The sequence below is a fragment of the Vitis riparia genome, chromosome 18 (assembly GCF_004353265.1).
Source record: "Vitis riparia cultivar Riparia Gloire de Montpellier isolate 1030 chromosome 18, EGFV_Vit.rip_1.0, whole genome shotgun sequence".
Lineage (NCBI taxonomy): Eukaryota > Viridiplantae > Streptophyta > Magnoliopsida > Vitales > Vitaceae > Vitis > Vitis riparia.
In genome coordinates, this window is record NC_048448.1 from 2925329 (window position 1) to 2945185 (window position 19857).

The 19857-nt window shown below is 36.7% G+C and overlaps 5 protein-coding genes across 11 annotated transcripts; all 5 read left to right on the forward strand.

Annotated features, from left to right (window-relative positions):
* Nucleotides 1-391: 391 nt before the first annotated feature.
* On the forward strand, nt 392-7808 carry LOC117907160 (filament-like plant protein). Of its 7 annotated transcripts, XM_034820587.1 has the most exons (7): nt 393-951; nt 1107-1204; nt 1487-1571; nt 1675-1837; nt 5481-5673; nt 5842-7202; nt 7296-7808. In XM_034820587.1, exons 4-7 carry the CDS (start codon nt 1727-1729, stop codon nt 7698-7700), a joined length of 2070 nt encoding a protein of 689 aa, XP_034676478.1. In that variant the 5' UTR covers nt 393-951; nt 1107-1204; nt 1487-1571; nt 1675-1726; the 3' UTR covers nt 7701-7808. The 7 variants fall into 7 exon arrangements, with proteins under 7 accessions (XP_034676483.1, XP_034676478.1, XP_034676476.1 ...); XM_034820585.1 differs by lacking the exon at nt 1107-1204; XM_034820588.1 differs by lacking the exon at nt 1107-1204 and having other exon boundaries at nt 1487-1563.
* Nucleotides 7809-8433: 625 nt separating this feature from the next.
* On the forward strand, nt 8434-10053 carry LOC117907731 (photosystem II 22 kDa protein, chloroplastic). The gene is made up of 4 exons (XM_034821374.1): nt 8434-8786; nt 8882-8995; nt 9330-9576; nt 9668-10053. Exons 1-4 carry the CDS (start codon nt 8580-8582, stop codon nt 9910-9912), a joined length of 813 nt encoding a protein of 270 aa, XP_034677265.1. The 5' UTR covers nt 8434-8579; the 3' UTR covers nt 9913-10053.
* A 1726-nt stretch (nt 10054-11779) lies between these two features.
* LOC117905918 (uncharacterized protein At4g08330, chloroplastic-like) lies at nt 11780-13591 on the forward strand. Its single transcript, XM_034818796.1, has 2 exons — nt 11780-12130; nt 12942-13591. Exons 1-2 carry the CDS (start codon nt 12048-12050, stop codon nt 13357-13359), a joined length of 501 nt encoding a protein of 166 aa, XP_034674687.1. The 5' UTR covers nt 11780-12047; the 3' UTR covers nt 13360-13591.
* A 1528-nt stretch (nt 13592-15119) lies between these two features.
* On the forward strand, nt 15120-17233 carry LOC117907971 (esterase-like). Its single transcript, XM_034821661.1, has 5 exons — nt 15120-15478; nt 15710-15919; nt 16007-16176; nt 16323-16587; nt 16714-17233. The coding sequence occupies exons 1-5, from the start codon at nt 15217-15219 to the stop codon at nt 16977-16979; spliced, it is 1173 nt and encodes a 390-aa protein (XP_034677552.1). The 5' UTR covers nt 15120-15216; the 3' UTR covers nt 16980-17233.
* An 896-nt stretch (nt 17234-18129) lies between these two features.
* On the forward strand, nt 18130-19114 carry LOC117907101 (esterase-like). Its single transcript, XM_034820479.1, has 2 exons — nt 18130-18211; nt 18849-19114. Exons 1-2 carry the CDS (start codon nt 18130-18132, stop codon nt 19112-19114), a joined length of 348 nt encoding a protein of 115 aa, XP_034676370.1.
* Nucleotides 19115-19857: the final 743 nt, after the last annotated feature.

Genomic DNA, 19857 nt, shown 5'->3' on the forward strand with positions numbered 1-19857 from the left:
CATAATGTTTTTGTCAAATTTTAGTTCATAAGGAAGCTCAATAATAACAACAACACTACCAATAATTGGAGAAAATAAATAAACCAGAGACACCCAATGATTTGGAGAAGAGATGTCCACCAGGAAAAAAAAAAATCCAGGGCCCGCCCACATAACAAAGCCATTATCTCTGGATCATCCTTATCAAATGGGAATGTTCCTCACAGCATTTTATTGTAATTACATAAATTTTGTGGGAAAATTGCATGACCCATCTGCATTCTTCTGATATTTTTTCAATGATTATCTCATTTGTTGAATTTATTAAAAAATTAAAATTAAAATATCCAATTTCATGAAGGTTGTGGACCTTGTTATAAATTATAATGATCTGCAGGGTCAGGCTGCAGCTCACTGTAGTGTTTTGAGAAAAATATGAGCACAGATCTCAAAGAAATGCGTCAAGCCCAACAGCAGAGCCAGAGATGGCCGGACAAACAGTAGAAGGGAGGACATAGAAAAGGGAAAAAAGCGGAATACTGGGAATAGTTTAATATTAGATTGCTACAGAAGATCCCTCATCCATGGGCGGGAATAATTGAAGCTGAATTTCAAAAATGGTTAATAAAAATAGAAGGCTGAAAAGTGTACAGTATTTAAGGTCTCATTCCGGGCTCACAGCTTCATTTATTCACGATCACATGCTCTCCTGCCTTTCCCCCTTTATATTCGATAAAAAAAATGGAGTTTCTAAAGCAAAAAATAAAATAAAAAAGAACCAAAAATAGAAACCCATTATCGGCAACTTGCTATCAGGGTTCCAACTGACATTCTACAGATTTTTGCAGAGTTGCTTTGTGGCTTTTGATGTCTTCAGCGATTTGAAATCTGAACCCGGGTTTTTGGTTTTGTTTTTTCATTTATTGCTGGTTTCAATCTGATCTCTGGGCTGGTTTTGGTATCCAGTCAAAGGTGGTTTTCTCTTGGGCCTTTCTAACTTATATTTTTTATTTTTTATTAGTATTATTTTATGCATTGAGCTTCTGGGGGAAGAGTCAGGAGGGTTCTGTGCTTCTTAGATTTGATGGGGAGGTCCATTTTATTGGGTGTTGTTGATTTTTTTTTAGTTCTATGTCTCGTGCTTGAATGTTCGCCACTGTTTCATTGATTCTGGTTTCATCCGTGTGGAGGATTTTTTTTGGAAGATTTAATGGGTTTTCAGCAGGTGGGTAGTTTCCCTTTTGGATATTCAAGTAATGGGTCTGTGGGGATTTTACAGTTCAAAGGGGTTTCGGAGACCATTCTTGGGATTGAATGTTTGGTTGGTCCTACCAGTCCCTTTGTCTTCAACATGTGTTTTGTTTCTGTTTTTCTTCTGGTCTCTTTTCTTTTATTGCTGTCTTAAAATGTTGCGGTTTTCTTGTTGAGAGTTGAATGGTGATTGGCTGGATTTGAATCAAAGCTGAAAGGCTGATAAGCTAAGTCATCTCTTTGCTAAATGTCTCAGATTGTTGAAGAGGAGGTGTTTTGCATATTTTTTTAGGGTCTGGAGTTTCGTTATCCCATGAGTAGCAGCAGAAACTGGTTTGGATGTACATTTTATGCTTTCATGTTTGATTTCCTGTTATTTGAAAGATTTTTTTTTTTTGGTGGGTTTTTATTGAACTGTGGTGACATGGGTTTGTGAATGTGCAGATGAACACTCTGTGATGTGCTAGTTGGTGTTTGATTTTTGAGCTTGTTGGAGATGGAAAAAAGGAAATGGCTGTGGAAAAGGAAGTCTTCTGAGAAAAGCCCTGGTGAGACTGAAAGTTCTGGATCAATATCCTCCCACTCTGAAAGATACTCGGATGACCAGGTTGGTGTTTAACCTTCCCCACAACATTTTTCCTCTTGATTCCCCTTTTTGCCTTGGGCCTTTGGTTTGATTGTGTATGTCTGGTTAGGAATCCATTAACCGGAAATAGTCTCAAGCATCCATTGTTGTGCTTGTTTCATTATGTTAGAATAGTTGCATTCGGCTCTTTCTGTTGAGCTAACCTCTTAATGGAGGTTGCATATTCTGGTGAATTCAAAATTTTGACAATTTCCTCTGTGAAACCCTGCTTTTCATAGAAGTTTTCTTTTTCCTCCTTATAAAGAGTTTGAAGATTGAAGTTGCAGAGTTGAATTTTGATGTCAATTAAGATACACGGAAGCCATTATTCTTTGGTGGGTATTAGTTGCTCGGCTGTCCTCCATGTTTTCCATTTTTCCAAATTCCTTCACTGAACTAGCTCTGTTCAATCATGCATGAGAGAGAATAGGACCACTGGATTGTCCCAAGCGGGTGGACTTTTCTGGTTTCTGTGGAACCACTACAACTTCTCGTGGGTCCAAGTCCTTGAGCAATTCAAGTTGCTCCTATCTCTTGCCTAATAGGCTACCACTAGAGCACATCATCCCTATAAAAATCTGGCATTTGGGTCCTTAATATAAATAATAAAATGCCACAAAGTGTTCCCAAGAGATCTCATTTTATTGTGATTAACTTCCACGTTGAAATTTGTCTTTGATTGAAGACATTGAGTGACAATATTAACAATTGCAAATGTGTCTTATTATGGATGTTTTATATGATGTCCAAGACTTGTCAATCCCAAAGACCTCTCTGTTTAAAATCCCAAGCATCAATTTCTTTCCCAATGGAATGTTAAAAGATGCTTTGGCCAATAAGTTTAAAGGGGTAAAGAATAAAAATCATCTAACTAGGTTTCCAGCTTGCATTTTATGTCACAAGTGTAGGTAGGTTCTGGCATATCTAGGGTCTCTCTGTAGCAGAGTGCATTGCATTTGCACCTTGTTAGAGCAGCTCAAATCTCATGGCTAGACATGGCTTGTTATAGGCCCTAGTTACAAGGGTCCTGTTACATAATTTCAACATTACTTTGATTTTTGACTTATGGATACCTGGCCCAATGTACTGAGCTTTAAAGACATAAATAATCTTCTTGTTTCACTTGGGAACAAAAAGTCCTAGGTTTGAGTCTCAGGCTTATCCAAAACATAGGTCTTGGGAGAGGGTTCATGTATATGTGGTTTCTGGGTTGGGGCAGGGCTAATGGAGTTTCTGCATTATAAAAGAAATTATTCTTGCTTCTAGAACTTAATTTTTTGAGATTGAGAACTTTGCTTTTGAGATGACCATAACTGGTTTCCATTTTTGTGTAGTCCACATTTGATCTCAGATTTGATCCTTTCGATATTATAAAAACAAATTCTTGTTGTTTCTTGAACTTAATTTCTTGATATTGGGATCTTTTGCTTTTGACACAAGCATAACTTGTTTCAAATTAGGATCATTTTTTGTGTAAGTCCACATTTGATCCTTTCTAAGCAACATTGGTAATGTCTTCTGAGCTACTACTTTCAGTTCATTGAGGATTTATCTCCCCTTGAAATTCACTCAATATTTTGAGTAGTTGATCCTAAGGCAGTGAGTTCTGCTGGAACATGAAACTGGAAATGATTAGCAGCTACTCCTATCAGCCATTTAATGATGTACTAGTGTTGGTTCTGACAATGAAGTAGTATCCATATGATAGGCCTGTGGCTATCAAAGAGAAAATGGATTTAAGCGCATCTTTTGTTGAAACTCCTTAATACAGTGCTGTGGCAAGTAAAAAAAGAATATGAGCAAACATATAAAGAAAATTGCTCGAACAGTTTCTCTTAGCTGAAATGCCTATGGATACTACACATTCCCTCTTGAGATACCGACTTCAAAGTCTCTTTCAACTTCTTTGTCTGAATCAGCTGTTTTCAGTCTTGCCTGAATTGCCTGCTTCTTTACATTAGCAGTACCAAGGTTTTAAAATGCAACCTTTTGGATGAATAGCACCTTAGAAGGGCTCCAAGTTTTATCTTCCATTTATCCTAGCACTACACACAAGGACAAAGAAAGAAAAACTAGAAGTAAATGAGTACATACAGTCATTGCAAGCTTGATGGATCTGTGGAAAATTTACAATGCTAGGCCTCCTGTCAAAGGGTTTACCCAATGTAGATGTCCGGCTTTTACTAGTAAGGGACCTTCAAACAGGAGTTGGGGGCAATATGAATTCCAATTGAGTGATTTGAGAACTGTTTTAAAAAATGTTGCTAAAGAGGTCCTTATTCTCTCTCTGTTGGCAGTTCTTAGAAGCAGTCAGTAAGATGTGATTATGTGAATCACTTTTTTACAATAGGATGAGGCAAATATGATCATTTCTCCTGATTCTGGTGTTGCTGGCAATGGGGAAAAGTTTTATAGACTCGGAAGACATTTTACATTGGTTGAAGCAGTTTCCTACAGTGTGATCTGAAGTTATGATTAACTAGCAAGTTTCCTGGAAAGAACTAAAGTTTTTCTGGAACTCTTAGCATTCGGGGAGGTGGGAGGAAGTTCTGGAGTCACATGTAAGGATGTACTTGCAATTTTCAAGCTTGTATGCATGGTTTCTTGGTAGCTTCACTGGTTTCCAACTAGAAGGAACTTTTGGAGCATTCATAGAGGAATTTAATTGTAATCATAGTTGGATTCACTTGATGTATAGTGGCCTTTTCCCCTTCTGGATTTAGTGATGAATTTCAAGTAGTGAAATTTCCTGTTTAGTTATTAAATTAGAAATTTCCAAAATATTTAAGTGAATGGTAGAATAATTGGAGGATTCTGCTTGTGGAAGAATGCTATGGCAATGTTAGGATTCCATGCTTGCCTACAGTTCCCTTATTTGCATTTCTGTTGGAGATCCAAGATACTCCACTCAGGTTACTTGAGAGTTAACAGTATGAGCATACTATCATGGAGAATCATAGCCTTTGACTAAGCAATTTCCATTTCTTCACTATCATGTAAGCTGAATCTATTTGATGAGTTGATCTCTTTCCTCAAAATTTTAAGATCTCTGGAAACATCTACCTCTCTCCCTGATGCATATATATCTGTATTAATTAAATGGAAAGAGAACGTTCTTTTGTGTATGTGTTTGTGTTTCAAATGCATCGTTGTGATATTTATGGTTTACAAAAACTTCAACTTCACAGCTGCACTCATAAAAAACAACTCATTATACTGCAAGTTACATATGATACAAAATCTGTGTGAAAATAAACTTCAATGCAGTATCCAAAAACCACCATTACTTTACTTTCTAACCGAATTTTCATGTGTACTAACAGGCATATGCTAGATGCATTGCACATCTTGATACAATGGGTCTTCCTTTGTACATACAAAGACATCCTTGGCAATGTCAAGACTAAAAAAACAAAATTTGGAAACTGTAAATGATTCATAGAATTCCTCAGTTCCAGCATTGACTGGGAACCTTGTTCCAAATTTATGTCTTATTTCACTTCAATGCTTCTTCTAGCTACTCCCCATCAATCTGATGGTCAATGTTCTCATTTTATGGATTCAAATTCTTATTGGGTTGTGTAATGTTGGCTCTGATTAACCCTTTATCTAATTACTGGAGTAGGATGGATTGAAGTCATCTCCAAATCATAGCACTCAGTCACCAGAAGTTACATCCAAAGTTGCTACCAGTGGTGATGAAGTTAATGATAATGTGAAGAGTCTGACAGAGAAATTATCAGCGGCTCTTTTGAATGTTGGTGCTAAAGATGATTTGGTTAAGCAGCATGCCAAAGTTGCTGAAGAAGCTGTTGCAGGTATAGTCATTGTAACGTTTTGATACAATTTTACATGCACAATTTTCATATGGAAATGGATTGTTTGCTTGATCAGTTGTCAGAATGACATTGTAATTATTACTTTGCTGTTCTTCCCTTCTGTAATTACATTTTTTTTGGTTGAATTTTTTATTATTTAAATGATAGGCTGGGAAAAGGCTGAAAATGAGGTGGTGGTTTTAAAGCAACAACTTGAGGCTGCAGTTCAGGAGAACTTAGTGCTAGAAGATCGAGTGAGCCGTCTTGATGGTGCCCTCAAGGAATGTGTTAGGCAGCTAAGACAAGCAAGGGAGGAGCAGGAGGAAAAGATCAGCGAAGCAGTGGTGAAGAAAACCCGCGAGTGGGAATCCACCAAATTTGAGCTTGAGAGCCAGCTTCTTGAGCTCCAGACACAAGTAGATGCTGCTAAAGCTGAACCTCCTGTTCCTTTTGACCCAGATCTGTGCCATATGCTTCAGGCTTTGGAGAAACAGAACTCAGCCCTCAAGCATGAGCTCCTCTCTCAATCTGAGGAGCTTCAGGCTTTGGAGAAAGAGAACTCAACCCTCAAGCTTGAGCTCCTTTCTCAATCTGAGGAGTTAGAGATTAGGACAATTGAGAGAGACTTGAGTACCCAAGCAGCAGAAACAGCTAGCAAGCAACATTTAGAAAGCATAAAGAAGGTAGCAAAGCTCGAGGCTGAGTGCCGAAGGCTAAAGGCCATGGCTCGTAAATCATCTTCAATCCATGATCATAGATCTGTTGCTGCTTCTTCACTTCATATTGAATCTCTCACTGATAGCCAGTCTGACAATGGAGAGCAGTTAAACATGGTGGATATCAGTCTCCACCAGACTAGCAGCTTTGATGTGAATGATTGTGAACCAAGTTGCTCAGACTCATGGGCATCTGCCCTAATTGCTGAGCTCGACCAATTCAAGAATGAAAAGGTTGTTAGTAGAAATCTTCCTGCGTCGTCCATTGAAATTGATCTCATGGATGATTTCCTTGAGATGGAGCGACTTGCTGCCCTGCCCCAGGCCGAGCATGGAAGCCGTAGCCTTGAATCACAAGCTGTTACTAACCAGGCCAGTAATGAAGATAGTTCATTGAGAGCTGAGCTTGAAACCATGACTCATCGGATGGCTGAATTGGAAGAGAAGTTGGAGAAAATGGAAGCAGAGAAAGCTGAATTGGAGATAGCTCTAACAGTAAGTCAAGATTGTATTGAAGCATCCAAAATTCAGTTGAGAGAGGCTGAAATGAAGTTGGAGGAGATGCAAAAGGAGCTCAATTTTGCAAATGAATCAAAGCAAGCCTTTGAGTCTCAACTCATTGCAATGGAAGCAGAGGCTAGGACCATGTCTGCAAGGGTTGGTTCCCTAGAAGCAGAGATAAAAAAAGAGCATGCTATGTCAGCAGAAATTGGAGTCAAATGTCAAGAATTGGAGGATGAACTACTGAAAAAGAAACAAGAACTCGAGTTTCAGCAAGCTGCAAGCTCAAATAGTGAACGAAAGGTGAAGCAGGTCAGTCATTCTCTGAATTGCTTATCTTCTTTTCCATGTCAATCTAAAAGAGGCAGGATATAAACATTCCCCTGGTATAACATAACAATGCAGGAGGAGCTAGCCATTGCAGCTGGAAAACTTGCAGAGTGCCAGAAGACAATAGCATCTCTGGGGAAGCAACTAAAATCTCTGGCAACACTGGAAGACTTCCTGACCGATGCCGGGAACCTAGCAGACTTCTCTGGAAAATCAGTGATTTCTACAGCAGGTGGTGGAGAAACATGGCAGTTGCATTCCAATGACACATTTTTGCCTAGAAGAAGTGCTGATTCTTCCAACATGAGTGCTGAGATTTGTGGTCCTTCAATCAATGGTAACAATGGGAATTCATTCTCATCTTTGTCCCTCTCAGCTTCATCCATAAATCATCTCAGCTCCGATAAAACTCTTAAAGGGTTTGGAAACCAGTTGTCTCCAACTAGGAGTAGGAGTGGGATTCAGCTACAAAATCATTGATGGTACATGGAAAATGGAAAAGAAAAAACCCCCAAAAAAAAAGAGGATTTTGATTTTGCATTTGTAAAACAGAGATTTAGTATCTGTTGAAATAGGAAATTGGTGATTGAGTCCGGTGTTTAATGGGCAGTTGTGTTCATATGGATGATGGTGTCTTAGAATTTTGAGAAATTAGAGAAGGTTTCAGTCACAAATTGCATTTTTACTTTGTTTATGGTTGGTGTTACTTATTAAATCTCATGTGTTTTTTTTTTGTTTTTTAAAATGCATTTTTTGTCATTTATTTCTAAAATAAGAAAATAACATTGAAATAGTAATATTTTTAAATTTTTAAAAATTATTTACTTTTTTAAAAAAAAATTATCATCTCATGTTTTAAAATAGATAATCACTTGTGATAATTTTAAATATGTATTTAATTAAATTTATAAAAAATAAAAAATCACTTATAATACTTCCCAAGAAAACACCTAATAAATGAATTTTTTTTTCAAAAAAATAGATCTAAAAAAAATACTTTTTCCATTGAAAAATAATCATTTTGAGAGGATGATAAATAATGACGTAATGTTCAAAAATATTTATGATTGAAATTGGGGTGCCAAGGGCCAGGTGGACTAGGTTGGGTTGGAGTGACTTAGTGAGAACCACCCAAAGCACACACTGAAACCTCACTCCCAAACACAAAGTACACACCGACGTGGGCACTTTGGTTACCCTTCACACCCTCTCTCATCCTATCCACATCTCTCAGCTCTTCATTATGCTTCCATTCCCACCTCTCAGTTCTCAAAATTTAGCTTGACGAACACAGAGCTAGAGCAAAGGTTACATTCATTTTCCCAAGAAAAAAAAATTGTATTTTAAACCTCAGGCGCCATGGCTCAGACCATGCTGATCACTCCTAGCGTTTCCGGGCATTCAGTGCTGGATTTGAAGAGACAGCCTCTGCTTCAGAGACTCAGGCCCAAGCCATTCTCCCACCTTCTCCTCCCTCCACTTCCCACCTCTTCCTCCACTTCATCTCCTGCATTTACAACTCTTGCTCTCTTCAAATCAAAGACCAAAGCCGCTCCTCCAAAGAAGGTCCCATCTCCATTTCCTCAATCATTCTTTACTATTATTATTATGTCTCAATCTCTGTGTTCATTATTAATTTCTTGGTATTTTCCCTGTAACAGGTTGCGAAGCCGAAGCCACAGGTTGAAGATGGAATATTTGGCACCTCTGGTGGCATTGGCTTCACCAAAAAAAATGAGCTGTTCGTGGGTCGTGTTGCCATGATCGGCTTTGCTGTGAGAAAATTTTCCTTTTCCCATCTATTTTCAGCTTCTTAATTCACTGCTTTTACAAGTAATTTTGTGGTTAATTAGCTTAGTATTGAAATCAGTAGAATCTAAATTGGATGAAATGATAGACGTACTCCAGATTTGATTATTTCACTAAACGACATAGCTCCTTCTCGTAGCTTCTCTTGTATGTACACGTGTCCGTGTAAAAGCCATACATAAAACAATAATCATAGAAAGAAATCACAAAAAGTAATTTGAAAAATTCTATTTTTTGTCCACTTCCAATGGAGGACCATGTTAATGGGTGATTTGAGAGAGTTATGTGGGAGCATTGCAGGCATCCCTGTTGGGTGAGGCAATTACAGGGAAGGGAATCCTAGCACAATTGAATCTAGAAACTGGAATCCCTATCTACGAAGCTGAGCCACTTCTCCTCTTCTTCATCCTTTTCACCCTGCTTGGAGCCATAGGAGCTTTGGGTGACCGTGGCCGCTTCGTTGATGATGACCCTCCGACTGGAATTGAGGGGGCAGTCATCCCTCCCGGCAAAGGCCTCAGATCAGCATTAGGACTCAGGGAAGGAGGTAAACTAATACGCTCTCCATACATACATTTTTATAGAAGTAGTACTGCTGATACATGTATTCTGAGCTTCACTTTTCATTGTTGTGTAAGGTCCTCTATTTGGATTCACAAAGTCGAATGAGCTGTTTGTGGGAAGATTGGCTCAGTTGGGCATCGTCTTCTCTATAATTGGAGAAATAATTACAGGGAAGGGAGCTCTGGCACAACTGAACATCGAGACAGGAGTTCCGATTAGTGATATCGAACCCCTCGTCCTCTTCAATGTCATTTTCTTCTTCTTTGCTGCATTGAATCCCGGGTCGGGAAAATTTGTGACAGATGACGAAGAGGAGTAGATTCTTGTTTGTGTGAACAAGACTGGATTTACAAGCAACTTCTTTACATTCTACGTTCAAGCATGTATCAAATAACGCTCTATTTTGTTGCCTAATCTCTCTTCCTTTGAAATGGCATTTTGCTTTCTCTTTCTGTTTTAATTGTGCACAACTTCCTTTACCTGATAACCCCAATTGGTTTGGAGTTGGAGTAGACCCAAATATATGTATGCAAAACCACCATATCCAATTTTTAGTTAGCTGCACATGGGGGTGGGTTGGAGGAAAGGGCAAAAAATATCTAGACCATGCACATGCATTCTTTGGTCATGGTCAAAATAGTTGTGGTGGTCTGAGGCAGATTAAATCAAGGGGCAAAAGCACCACCCCTCTTGGCACTCAAAACTTAATTGCCTTTATTTATTTATTGTTGGTATATGATTAATTATATGTATCAATCAAAAGATTTTTCTCAACAACTTGCTGCTCTCACTCTCAATGATTCAAATGACCAATCTTTTATGCTGATATGATAAATAATGTAAATAAATTAATGAATAATACATATTAAATCATATCATGAGAGTGATACGATTTATATCGGAAATGAAAATAAATATATCAAAATTTTAAACAATTATATTTTCGAAAAAGTTATTTATCTTCATTCCCAATAAGAGATGATAATGGGACAAAATTTTTTGAATGTATGCCCTACTCCATCCTTAATGGGACTAGTATGAAATCTAAATAAATAAATTAAAGGCGAGTTTGAGATTTTTTAAAACTCCAAACTGGTTTGAGTATTTGCTTGTCTCATTTTATCATATTCTAATTATATATAAAATTAAATTAAATTAATTTTTATTTTTCTATTTTTAATATATAATAATAATAAAAATAAAATAATTTTTAATAAAATAAGTTATAAAAAATTATAATATTTTAATTATTTATAATTTTTTTTATTTTAATGTAGTTACATTTAAAATAAATTTCAAGAAAGAAAAGTTAAACATAATGAGACGAATATGAGAAATTCGTATACCACCCTATCTGGTTTAAATTTTTTTAATAAGATAGGAACAAAAATTATTTTAAATAAATGAATCAAAATTGAAATGAGGGTAACCCATCTGGAACCACTCCATTACTATTCCCACGGTCCCACAACAAAGATTATTATGAAAAATGAAACATTTAATTATAAAAATATCCAAAATCAAATGCATAATAGCAATAACATATAAATATATATTATACAACATTTGTTATTCTTTTATTTGTATAACCACCATTCTTTCTTATATAAAAAATAATAAAAATTAATGCTTCCACCTCTTAATCATCAAAGTTTTCATATCTAATAAAAAGGAATTGAGGTATAAAATATATATATATATATATATATATTTTTTTTTTAATTTTAAATTACTACAACTTTGACTTGATCCAGTAAGGATGTAATAACGAACTCATAATTTACTCGAGCACAAATACCTTTTCACGTGAAGCAAGTCAAGTAATAATTGAAATACACATAATAATTAAAAATTAAACAGTCACGAAGAATCAGATACATGAAGAGTCCAGGATCAGTTTGATTCCAATTCATCAAGACTGGGCTGAATCAATTCAGCTTCCCCACACGTTTGCAGCCACGTGGGAAGGAACATGCCTGGCTGTTCCCGTGAGAAAAGACTATTAGAAAAAGAAATGATCGTGAATGCATGCACCCACCGGCAAATCATGGTCATCCAAGGTTTCTGAAAGAGTAGTGGATGGAGAAACGCAATCCTAACCGTCCACGTACGAATCTGTCATTAGAGAGAAGGACAAGTGTCTTGTAAAGGGAGCAGCATCTAACATTAAATTATTCATTTGGGGGTCCGCTGGTCGTAAGCAGAGTAGAGGAAGGAAGAGACCAAGAAAAAGCTTCCGATCAATCTCAATCTCTCCGTCCCCCTCGTCACCGACCTTTTCCGTAGATTCCCCAAAGCTCTGTAGAACCTTATCTCCAACAAGGAAACACGTCTTTGTGTTTCTCTCGCAACCGATTCACTTCTGTGGAGTCTTCTTTTCTGGATTCGGGAAGAACGGTTACAGTGTCTAAACCCCGCTCTGAAATCTGAATCGCTTCTGCCTTCTGATAATATATGGAGAATTCGATGGTTCTCGCCCACGAAACTCAACCTCACCGGGACTTTTCTGCTTCTTCTCTAAGAGATGTCAGTTACAGGTACTCTCTCTTTCTCTCTCTCCACTGACCTGACTCTATGAATGAATCATCCTCCTGGTTTGCTGGAATTTGTTTCCCCATTTTAATATTGAAAATTTTCGGATGGAATGCGCACTGGTAAACATCAAAATATGATTTTTATTAAGGAATCGCTTTCATTTATTATTGTTTTTTCTGCTGCGGAATAATTGCTAGACCACTGCTAAGTGAATATTTGCCCTTTGTAGTTATATTTGGAATCCTAGAAGTAAAAATCTTGTGGATTTTGCTTTGAATTATCTCCCAAAGAGGAAAGAGAAACATTAATATCTCCCCTTTCGCCAGGCTTTTAACACTCAGTTCTGAATCTGAATTGTCTTGAAAGGAAAGAAAAGAAACTGTCAGGCATGTATGATGACTGACCTAGAAAACGATTCAACCCAGAAAATAGGTTTGGCGGAGAAGAATTGTCTTGAAAAATTTCGAGATTTTTTTTTTTTTTGAAATGCTGAAAATTTTCCCTTCCTTATTTTGTTCATCAAGACTGAGGAGTCCAAAAATTTATTAACTTCTCCATGATTACGTTGATTTTTGTTTTCCCTTTTCTTGTTGTTGTCAAAAAACCGACCATAGGTTTTGAAAAATTGTTTTCTTCTAGTTTTGGGTTTACCGCTGAAGAAAGCAGTCTTTGGATTTTCTATAATTACAAACCGATAGCAAACCCAGAACCAGTCAATTTGATTTGTCAAGAAGCGATATGGTATGGAAATGAGTTTATTTATGGAATATTTATAATTTGGAGGTGTGACAATAAGATGTATGTTTGATGCAGCTGTGGTTCTTGTGGGTACGAACTAAAGCTTTGCTCCTCTAATCGGAACACAAAGAATATAGGCTCCAAATATGGGAAAAACATAAAACGCGGCGTCATATCATTTCTCCAAGTCGATGAGAGTAGATTTACCCTGGTTGATGAGTTCAAATGTATACCCTACTTCATCTCCAGGCACTCTTGGGGTTTGTTCTGCCACAGAACCAAACTTCTTTGCCGTAAGTGTGGCAACCATGTTGGCAATGCTTATGTCAGGACGTCTCCTTACCCACTTGTGTTGGATGAATCGGATTCTGCCCCAGCCCCAGCCCCGGCCCCAGCCACCACTGACATCTCCACTTGTAGAAAATATGACATTCGACTCCGTGCCCTGCAGCCCTCATCTTCTGAGCCCTCTGCCATTCCGCTTCTCACCTGATCTTCAGATTCAAACCAAGAATATTCTTATGAGGGACTGTATAGCAATTGAGTCCTTTGTTTTTGGTCTTGGTTTTTTGCTCTTTTGTATTACTAGGTGGATGGTGAGTCGGTGACTTGTAAATATCAGTTTCCCAGACTGGATTATCAAAGTTTATTTTTACACTTCCAGTAACTTATAAATAACGCGGTCGATGTGATTTCTTGTCACTCAGATTGTGCCCTTGTTCTCACTGTTCTCTGTTAGCCATGACCATAATCACAACATATCCTTCTAACTATGATTCACATATCTTGCCCACTTTCCTATTCAAATTGGAAACTGGAAAATGTTCAAAATTCAACAAACTTTCCTTCGCCACGCCCTCAGTTTATGTCATTGGATTGGAGTTTTGGGTAAAAATAGCCCATTTATTAAAAAAAATATATATATAAGATCTAACTATTTTTTGAAACTTATGTTCAAATTAGCCTTTTTGGTGTGTAAGTGTAATTAAAAAATATATTTTTTTCATCATTTTAATTAAAGCGTTAGTTGGTAACTGATGCTTCATTTTTAAACTAAAATTGTAATTATCAACTGAGACTTAATTTTTGAACTAAAATCGCAGTTGTCAATTGAGGCTTTAATTAGTTTTTTTAAAATTAAAAATTATTAAATTACAATTTATAATTAAAATTTAAAAAATATACTTAAATAATAAATTATTTATATTTAAACTTAAAAATCTAGTATTACTTCAATAAATATAAATTGATAAATAGAAGATATTATAAATAAATATTTTATTTATTAATAAATTAATAATCTTAAAATAATAAACTTATATAACATATAAATAATATATAAAATTGTATAATTTATTAATTTAAGATATTTAATTTGTTGTTTTTTAAGATATTAATTTTTTTGTATTATGAAAAATTTATCTTTATCGAAATAATAGTATACTTTTAAGCCGGAGTTCCTAATTGAGATTTCAATTATAATTTTTTTTTACTTTCAAATTTAATTAAAAACTATTAAATTACAATTTATTATTGAAATTAAAAATATATACTTTAATAATAAATTATTTATATTTAAACTATATTTAAAATGAAGTTTCAATTGTCAATTGAAACTTAGTTTAAAAATGAAGTCTCGGTTGTCAATTAGACTTTAGTTCAAAAATGCAACCGAGACTTTAACTAAAATAATGAAAAAAAATATTTTTTAATGATATGACGCCTACGTTACATCAAAGAGCTCAATTTGAATATAAGTTTTAAAAAGTGGTCATAATAAATGGGTCATTTTAACCCAAATCTCATTAGATTTGGCATGCGGACGTGGGCGTTGAGTATGCATTTACGTGCGAGTGTCTTGCTACCTTAGACACGAAACCCTCCTCTTCCACTCATTTTGTTGCGGAAGGAGGCCAGGCCATTCTTATTCAAACAAATTAGCTGGGAACTTTGAAATCTTAAACCGTCGTAGATATGTGATAAACTAGTACACCTTGTATGAGATAATCTAATCCTGATTATTGCTAACATTGTCAATTTTAATCAGCTCCGGCCTGTACGTTGTTGGACCAGTTGCCCACAAACATGTAGTTCACATGGAAGTGGGTCCTGAGGTCAGTACCTGTTACATCTCCAACCACAAAAGAATTATCTAAAGATCAAATGTACAATACGAGTACAGTCAGTAATGGTGCAGTGCACTGACTCAATTAAATTAAACACTTTGAATTTCTTCGTCACGTAATCCAAAAGTCTACGTTCTCACGGTATTTCTCAACTTCACTCCCTCCTTCCCCATTTTAATACCCTCCTCCTCCTCCTCTCTCTCTCTCTCTCTCTCTCTCCCTCCATGGAGTCTCCCAGCATCACCAGACTTGCCACTTCTCTCTGCTGTATTTGCGTGCTTCTATCTTTTACTACCACAGTGATCAACCCTGTTGTTGCTTTGGAAAATTGCAAATTTCCAGCAATCTTTAACTTAGGAGACTCCAATTCAGACACAGGTGGATATGCTGCTGCCTTCTCTCAACCTCCCTGGCCTTATGGGAGGACCTTTTTCCGCATGCCAGCAGGCAGATTCTCAGATGGTCGCCTCATGATTGATTTCATTGGTACGATTTACCTTCTCTTTAAACCTATTTTCTGCATATCTACCTCTCAGTGGCCAAGAGCCAGTGTTTATAAAATCGGTACAGGGGACAAGAAAAGCCAAATTCAGACATTCATTTTTATTTCATTTTCCATCAAAATTAGAGAAAGGGCTAGGAAATGTACTGTTTTAGTCTAGGACTAACCAAAACTTGGCAGCATTATTGACTTGGTCAAAATTTACATGGTTTCAGCCAACAGTTTTGGTCTACCATTTCTCAGTGCTTATCTTAATTCGCTGGGGTCCAATTACACAAATGGTGCAAACTTTGCCACGGCTGCTTCTACAATCCGACTACCGACTAGCATAATACCTGCAGGTGGGTTCAGTCCATTCTACCTGGACTTGCAATACGATCAGTTTGTGCAATTCAAGTCCAGAACACTAAAGATAAGGAAACGAGGTAAATGATAATTTAGCATTCATAGACGTTTTGTAGTGCATAGCTATATAAATGATATTTTTCTAAGTGGCTTTTAATGATTTTTAGGTGGGGTGTACAAGGACTTAATGCCCAGAGAGGAGTATTTTCCCAAAGCTCTATACACGTGGGACATCGGTCAGAATGATCTTGGTGAAGGGTTCTTTGCTAACATGTCTATCCAGGAAGTCAATGCAACTGTCCCTGATATAATCAATGGTTTCTCCACCAATGTTAGGGTAATCCTTAGATTAGGGACTTCGATTTAATGTATGTTTTGAAGCATTTCCTTTCTGGGTCTCGGTTTTTCATTGCTTTTTTCTCTGTCACAACTTATTGCATAGTACTGAGACTATGTACATGAATGAATCACATGATGATGCAGCGTATTTACAAGTCGGGAGCAAGATCATTCTGGATTCACAACACAGGACCCATCGGCTGCCTCGCCTATATCTTGGCCAATTTTCAGGCAGCTCAAAGGGACAGTGCCGGTTGTTCAAAGCCTCACAATGAAGTGGCTCAGTACTTCAACTACAAGTTGAAGGAGGCTGTTGCCCAACTCCGGAAGGACTTTCCTTTAGCTGCAATTACATATGTCGATGTCTACTCTGTCAAGTATTCCCTCTTTAGCCAACCCAAGAAATATGGTAAGCCATATGATGATATATATATATATATATATATATATAGGAAAATAGTAGCTCGTGTCATCTAACTTTAACTCATTTATGCACCATGTTGTTAACAAATGATGCTTTTCTCATAATCTGCAGGGTTTGAGCTTCCACTTGTGGTTTGCTGTGGCTATGGAGGTGAGTACAACTACAGCAATGATGCTGGCTGTGGTAGTACCATCACTGTTAATGGTAGCCAAATTTTTGTGGGATCATGTGAGCGCCCTTCACTTCGAGTGAATTGGGATGGAGTTCACTACACTGAGGCAGCTAACAAATTTGTTTTTGATCAAATCTCCAGTGGAGCATTTTCAGATCCGCCTCTGCCCTTAAAAATGGCATGTCATAGGAACGCTTCATATTGAAGGCAGACCAACATGCACTTCTGTTGGTATTATCATTAATGTATGCTCCTGGTTCTGGGTAATAAGTAATAAGCATCATGCATTGATCAAAGGGTAGCCTAAAATGTACCTTTCTTGTATGTAATAAGCATCATGCATTGATCAAAGGGTAGCCTAAAATGTACCCTTCTTGTATGTAATAAGCATCTAACTCAACAGACTTAGTCTACTCATGCTCTCTAATATATTTGGCAAAGCCCATGTCCTTTATTGCAGAACCTGCACTTTATTTGTTAAATTATTATTGTCTCACAGACATGAATAAGCCTGTTTTAAAAGGAAATTGAGAGGAAAAATGAAAAATAAAATAAAAATGGGGCTGTGTAGAAAGGTGGGTGACGTGGGTCTAATTTAATAGTGACTTGAAAATATCCTAAGTATGATCCTTTGAAGATAGAAGAATCTTCATAGGGTGTTTACTTCAAAATTACACCTACCTTGAAAGTTTCCTTGAATTGAATTTAGCACAATAGACACTCATCAATTAAACCAACCAAGATATTGTTTTGATACATTTTTTGTTGTCTATTTTTAAAAATATAATAATAATAATAATAATAGTAACTTTTATCCAAAAATGATACTTTTTGAAGACTGTTAAAAAAAAAAAACCTTTAAAATTTAAAAATGTAAGATAAATTCATACATTTTATATAAGATTTACTAATTTTATTATTATTTTTATTTTTAAAATAGAAAATATAGAATGAATATTGTGATTAACACTAAATTTTACTATTTTTGAGATGCATTATGGGGAAATGGACGTTGATCATTTTCTAGAATGTGGAATTTTTATTTTGATGATGAAGCATAAGTTTTTGTTTCTATGTTAGCCAATACCTTACTTGTGGTGGAAAAGCCAAAGACACACATGACAAATTTCTATGAAACGTTATCTTCCAAGTTGCGGGTCCAAGTATGCATGCTGTGTCGTGTCGAGAAGAATTAGGCAGGCGGCAACATGTGAGGCTGTGAGCTCCTACAAAGTCAAGGCCTCCATGAGCGTGTTTAGAATTTATTTTCTCTAATATTATATATATATATATATATTCAAATTTTAGATCTGACAAAATCTTCAAGCTCGTGAAAGAAACTAATAAAAACGAATATGAGACTAGAGTTAACTGCAAGGCTTTTAAGGTCATGTTTGTCTGATTTCATGCAGCCTTATCTTACTGCAAAGATCACACGTAAGTTTGAAGAAATTTTTGTACCTGAGCTTAAATATCACCAAGTCCTAGAAATTAAATTCAGTGGCAAAGTCCACCTTGTCACAGTATATAAATCAAGCTTCCCTTACTGTTTCCTCATCTCAACACCATCTTCTTCCTCTTCCATCATGGACTTCTCTGCTACCTTCATTATCAAGAATGCCGTTTCTCTCTGTTGTTTCTGTGTTCTTCTATGTTTTGCCACCAAAGTCTAAATATTGATCAAACTAAAACCCATAAGATATATATTAACATGCTATGATTATAGGGTCTATACGATTTGGGAGGAACAACGTTTTGGATCCACAACACAAACCCAATGGGCTGCCTCCCATACATGCTGGTCAGCTTCCCAGACGTCGCGGCCCAAACTGATAGCATTGGCTGCGCCGAGCCTTTTAATCAGATATCTCAATACTTCAATTCCAAGTTGAAGGAGGCCGTTCTCCAGCTCAGAAAAGACCTTCCCTCGGCTGCCATCACATACGTGGATGTTTACTCAGTCAAGTAAGAACTATTGAGCCACCCCAAGAAATATGGTAAGCCCAATTCAGGCCCATTAACCATATTTTCATCTGAAAGACTGAATTAATGCATCTTATACGTATGAATGCAGGGTTTGAGCATTCACTTGTAGCTTGCTGTGGCTATGGAGGCAAGTACAACTACAACAATGAAGTGGTCTGTGGAGGTACAATCACTGTTAATGGCACCGATATATTCATCGGAGCGTGTGACCGCCCTTGGGTCCGAGCAAATTGGGATGGAATTCACTACACTGAGGCAGCTAACAAGTTTGTTTTTGATCGAATCTCCAGTGGAGCATACACGGACCCGCCTGTTCCCTTGAAAATGGCATGTCACAGGAGGGATTCCCGTTAAATTAGGAATCAATCACTAATAAGAGCCATATCGCCAGAAAATATATCTGGATGACTATTACTATTGTTAATTGGTTGTTATTATGTACACTTGCATGAAATAAAAGAGTTTGGATTATCAAAATGTTTGGTTACTTTCCATCCATTTTATATCATCCCAAGTTCCCAACAAGACCAAAACCAGTAACATGGGCCCTTGTGGCAAAATGAAAGAGGAATCATAAAATTTCAGATAGTGGACAATGTACGTCCGGTAGCTAGAAAAGGCTATTGGCATGGGTAATACAAGAGAGAGAGAGAGAGAGAGAGAGAGAGAGAGAGAGAAAGGGTAGGCTCTTAAGTGATAAATACAATGAATCATGTCATGTGAAGGGTTGTGATTTGAAGTGAAAGGTGAGAAAGAGGAGATGAAGAAGGGATAAGTCGTTGAGTGCAAAAGGCCTACCAAGTTGTCTGTAAAGTCTATATTGCCTTTCATTTATTTATGAATACATAGGAGATAGATACCACCTCCCTTCCATTCAAGAGTGACACAACAATGTGCTTCTCCAAAGTGGTTTGACTTGTAGCTTACAAAAGGGGATAATCCCCCTTTTTTCTTTCTTTCCTTCTTTCTTTCTTTTCTTTTTTATTTTTTTATTTTTATTTTTGCTTGTAATCAAAGGAAAAGAAAAATAAAGTTGCTTCCCTTTATTGGTTCTTTCTTCTGGCCATGTTGTCTGCTTCATTTTCCCCCTTTTTTCT

Coding starts and splice junctions, on each gene's coding strand:
- LOC117907160 (XM_034820592.1), top strand. CDS start 1,727: ATGGAAAAAAGGAAATGGCTGTGGAAAAGGAAGTCTTCTGAGAAAAGC. Junction 1,838..5,480: donor AAAGATACTCGGATGACCAG/GTTGGTGTTTAA, acceptor TTACTGGAGTAG/GATGGATTGAAGTCATCTCC. Junction 5,674..5,841: donor TGCTGAAGAAGCTGTTGCAG/GTATAGTCATTG, acceptor TTTAAATGATAG/GCTGGGAAAAGGCTGAAAAT.
- LOC117907731 (XM_034821374.1), top strand. CDS start 8,580: ATGGCTCAGACCATGCTGATCACTCCTAGCGTTTCCGGGCATTCAGTG. Junction 8,996..9,329: donor TTGCCATGATCGGCTTTGCT/GTGAGAAAATTT, acceptor GGAGCATTGCAG/GCATCCCTGTTGGGTGAGGC. Junction 9,577..9,667: donor ATTAGGACTCAGGGAAGGAG/GTAAACTAATAC, acceptor TTGTTGTGTAAG/GTCCTCTATTTGGATTCACA.
- LOC117905918 (XM_034818796.1), top strand. CDS start 12,048: ATGGAGAATTCGATGGTTCTCGCCCACGAAACTCAACCTCACCGGGAC. Junction 12,131..12,941: donor CTAAGAGATGTCAGTTACAG/GTACTCTCTCTT, acceptor TGTTTGATGCAG/CTGTGGTTCTTGTGGGTACG.
- LOC117907971 (XM_034821661.1), top strand. CDS start 15,217: ATGGAGTCTCCCAGCATCACCAGACTTGCCACTTCTCTCTGCTGTATT. Junction 15,479..15,709: donor CCTCATGATTGATTTCATTG/GTACGATTTACC, acceptor ACATGGTTTCAG/CCAACAGTTTTGGTCTACCA. Junction 16,588..16,713: donor TAGCCAACCCAAGAAATATG/GTAAGCCATATG, acceptor CATAATCTGCAG/GGTTTGAGCTTCCACTTGTG.
- LOC117907101 (XM_034820479.1), top strand. CDS start 18,130: ATGAGACTAGAGTTAACTGCAAGGCTTTTAAGGTCATGTTTGTCTGAT. Junction 18,212..18,848: donor TCTTACTGCAAAGATCACAC/GTAAGTTTGAAG, acceptor GTATGAATGCAG/GGTTTGAGCATTCACTTGTA.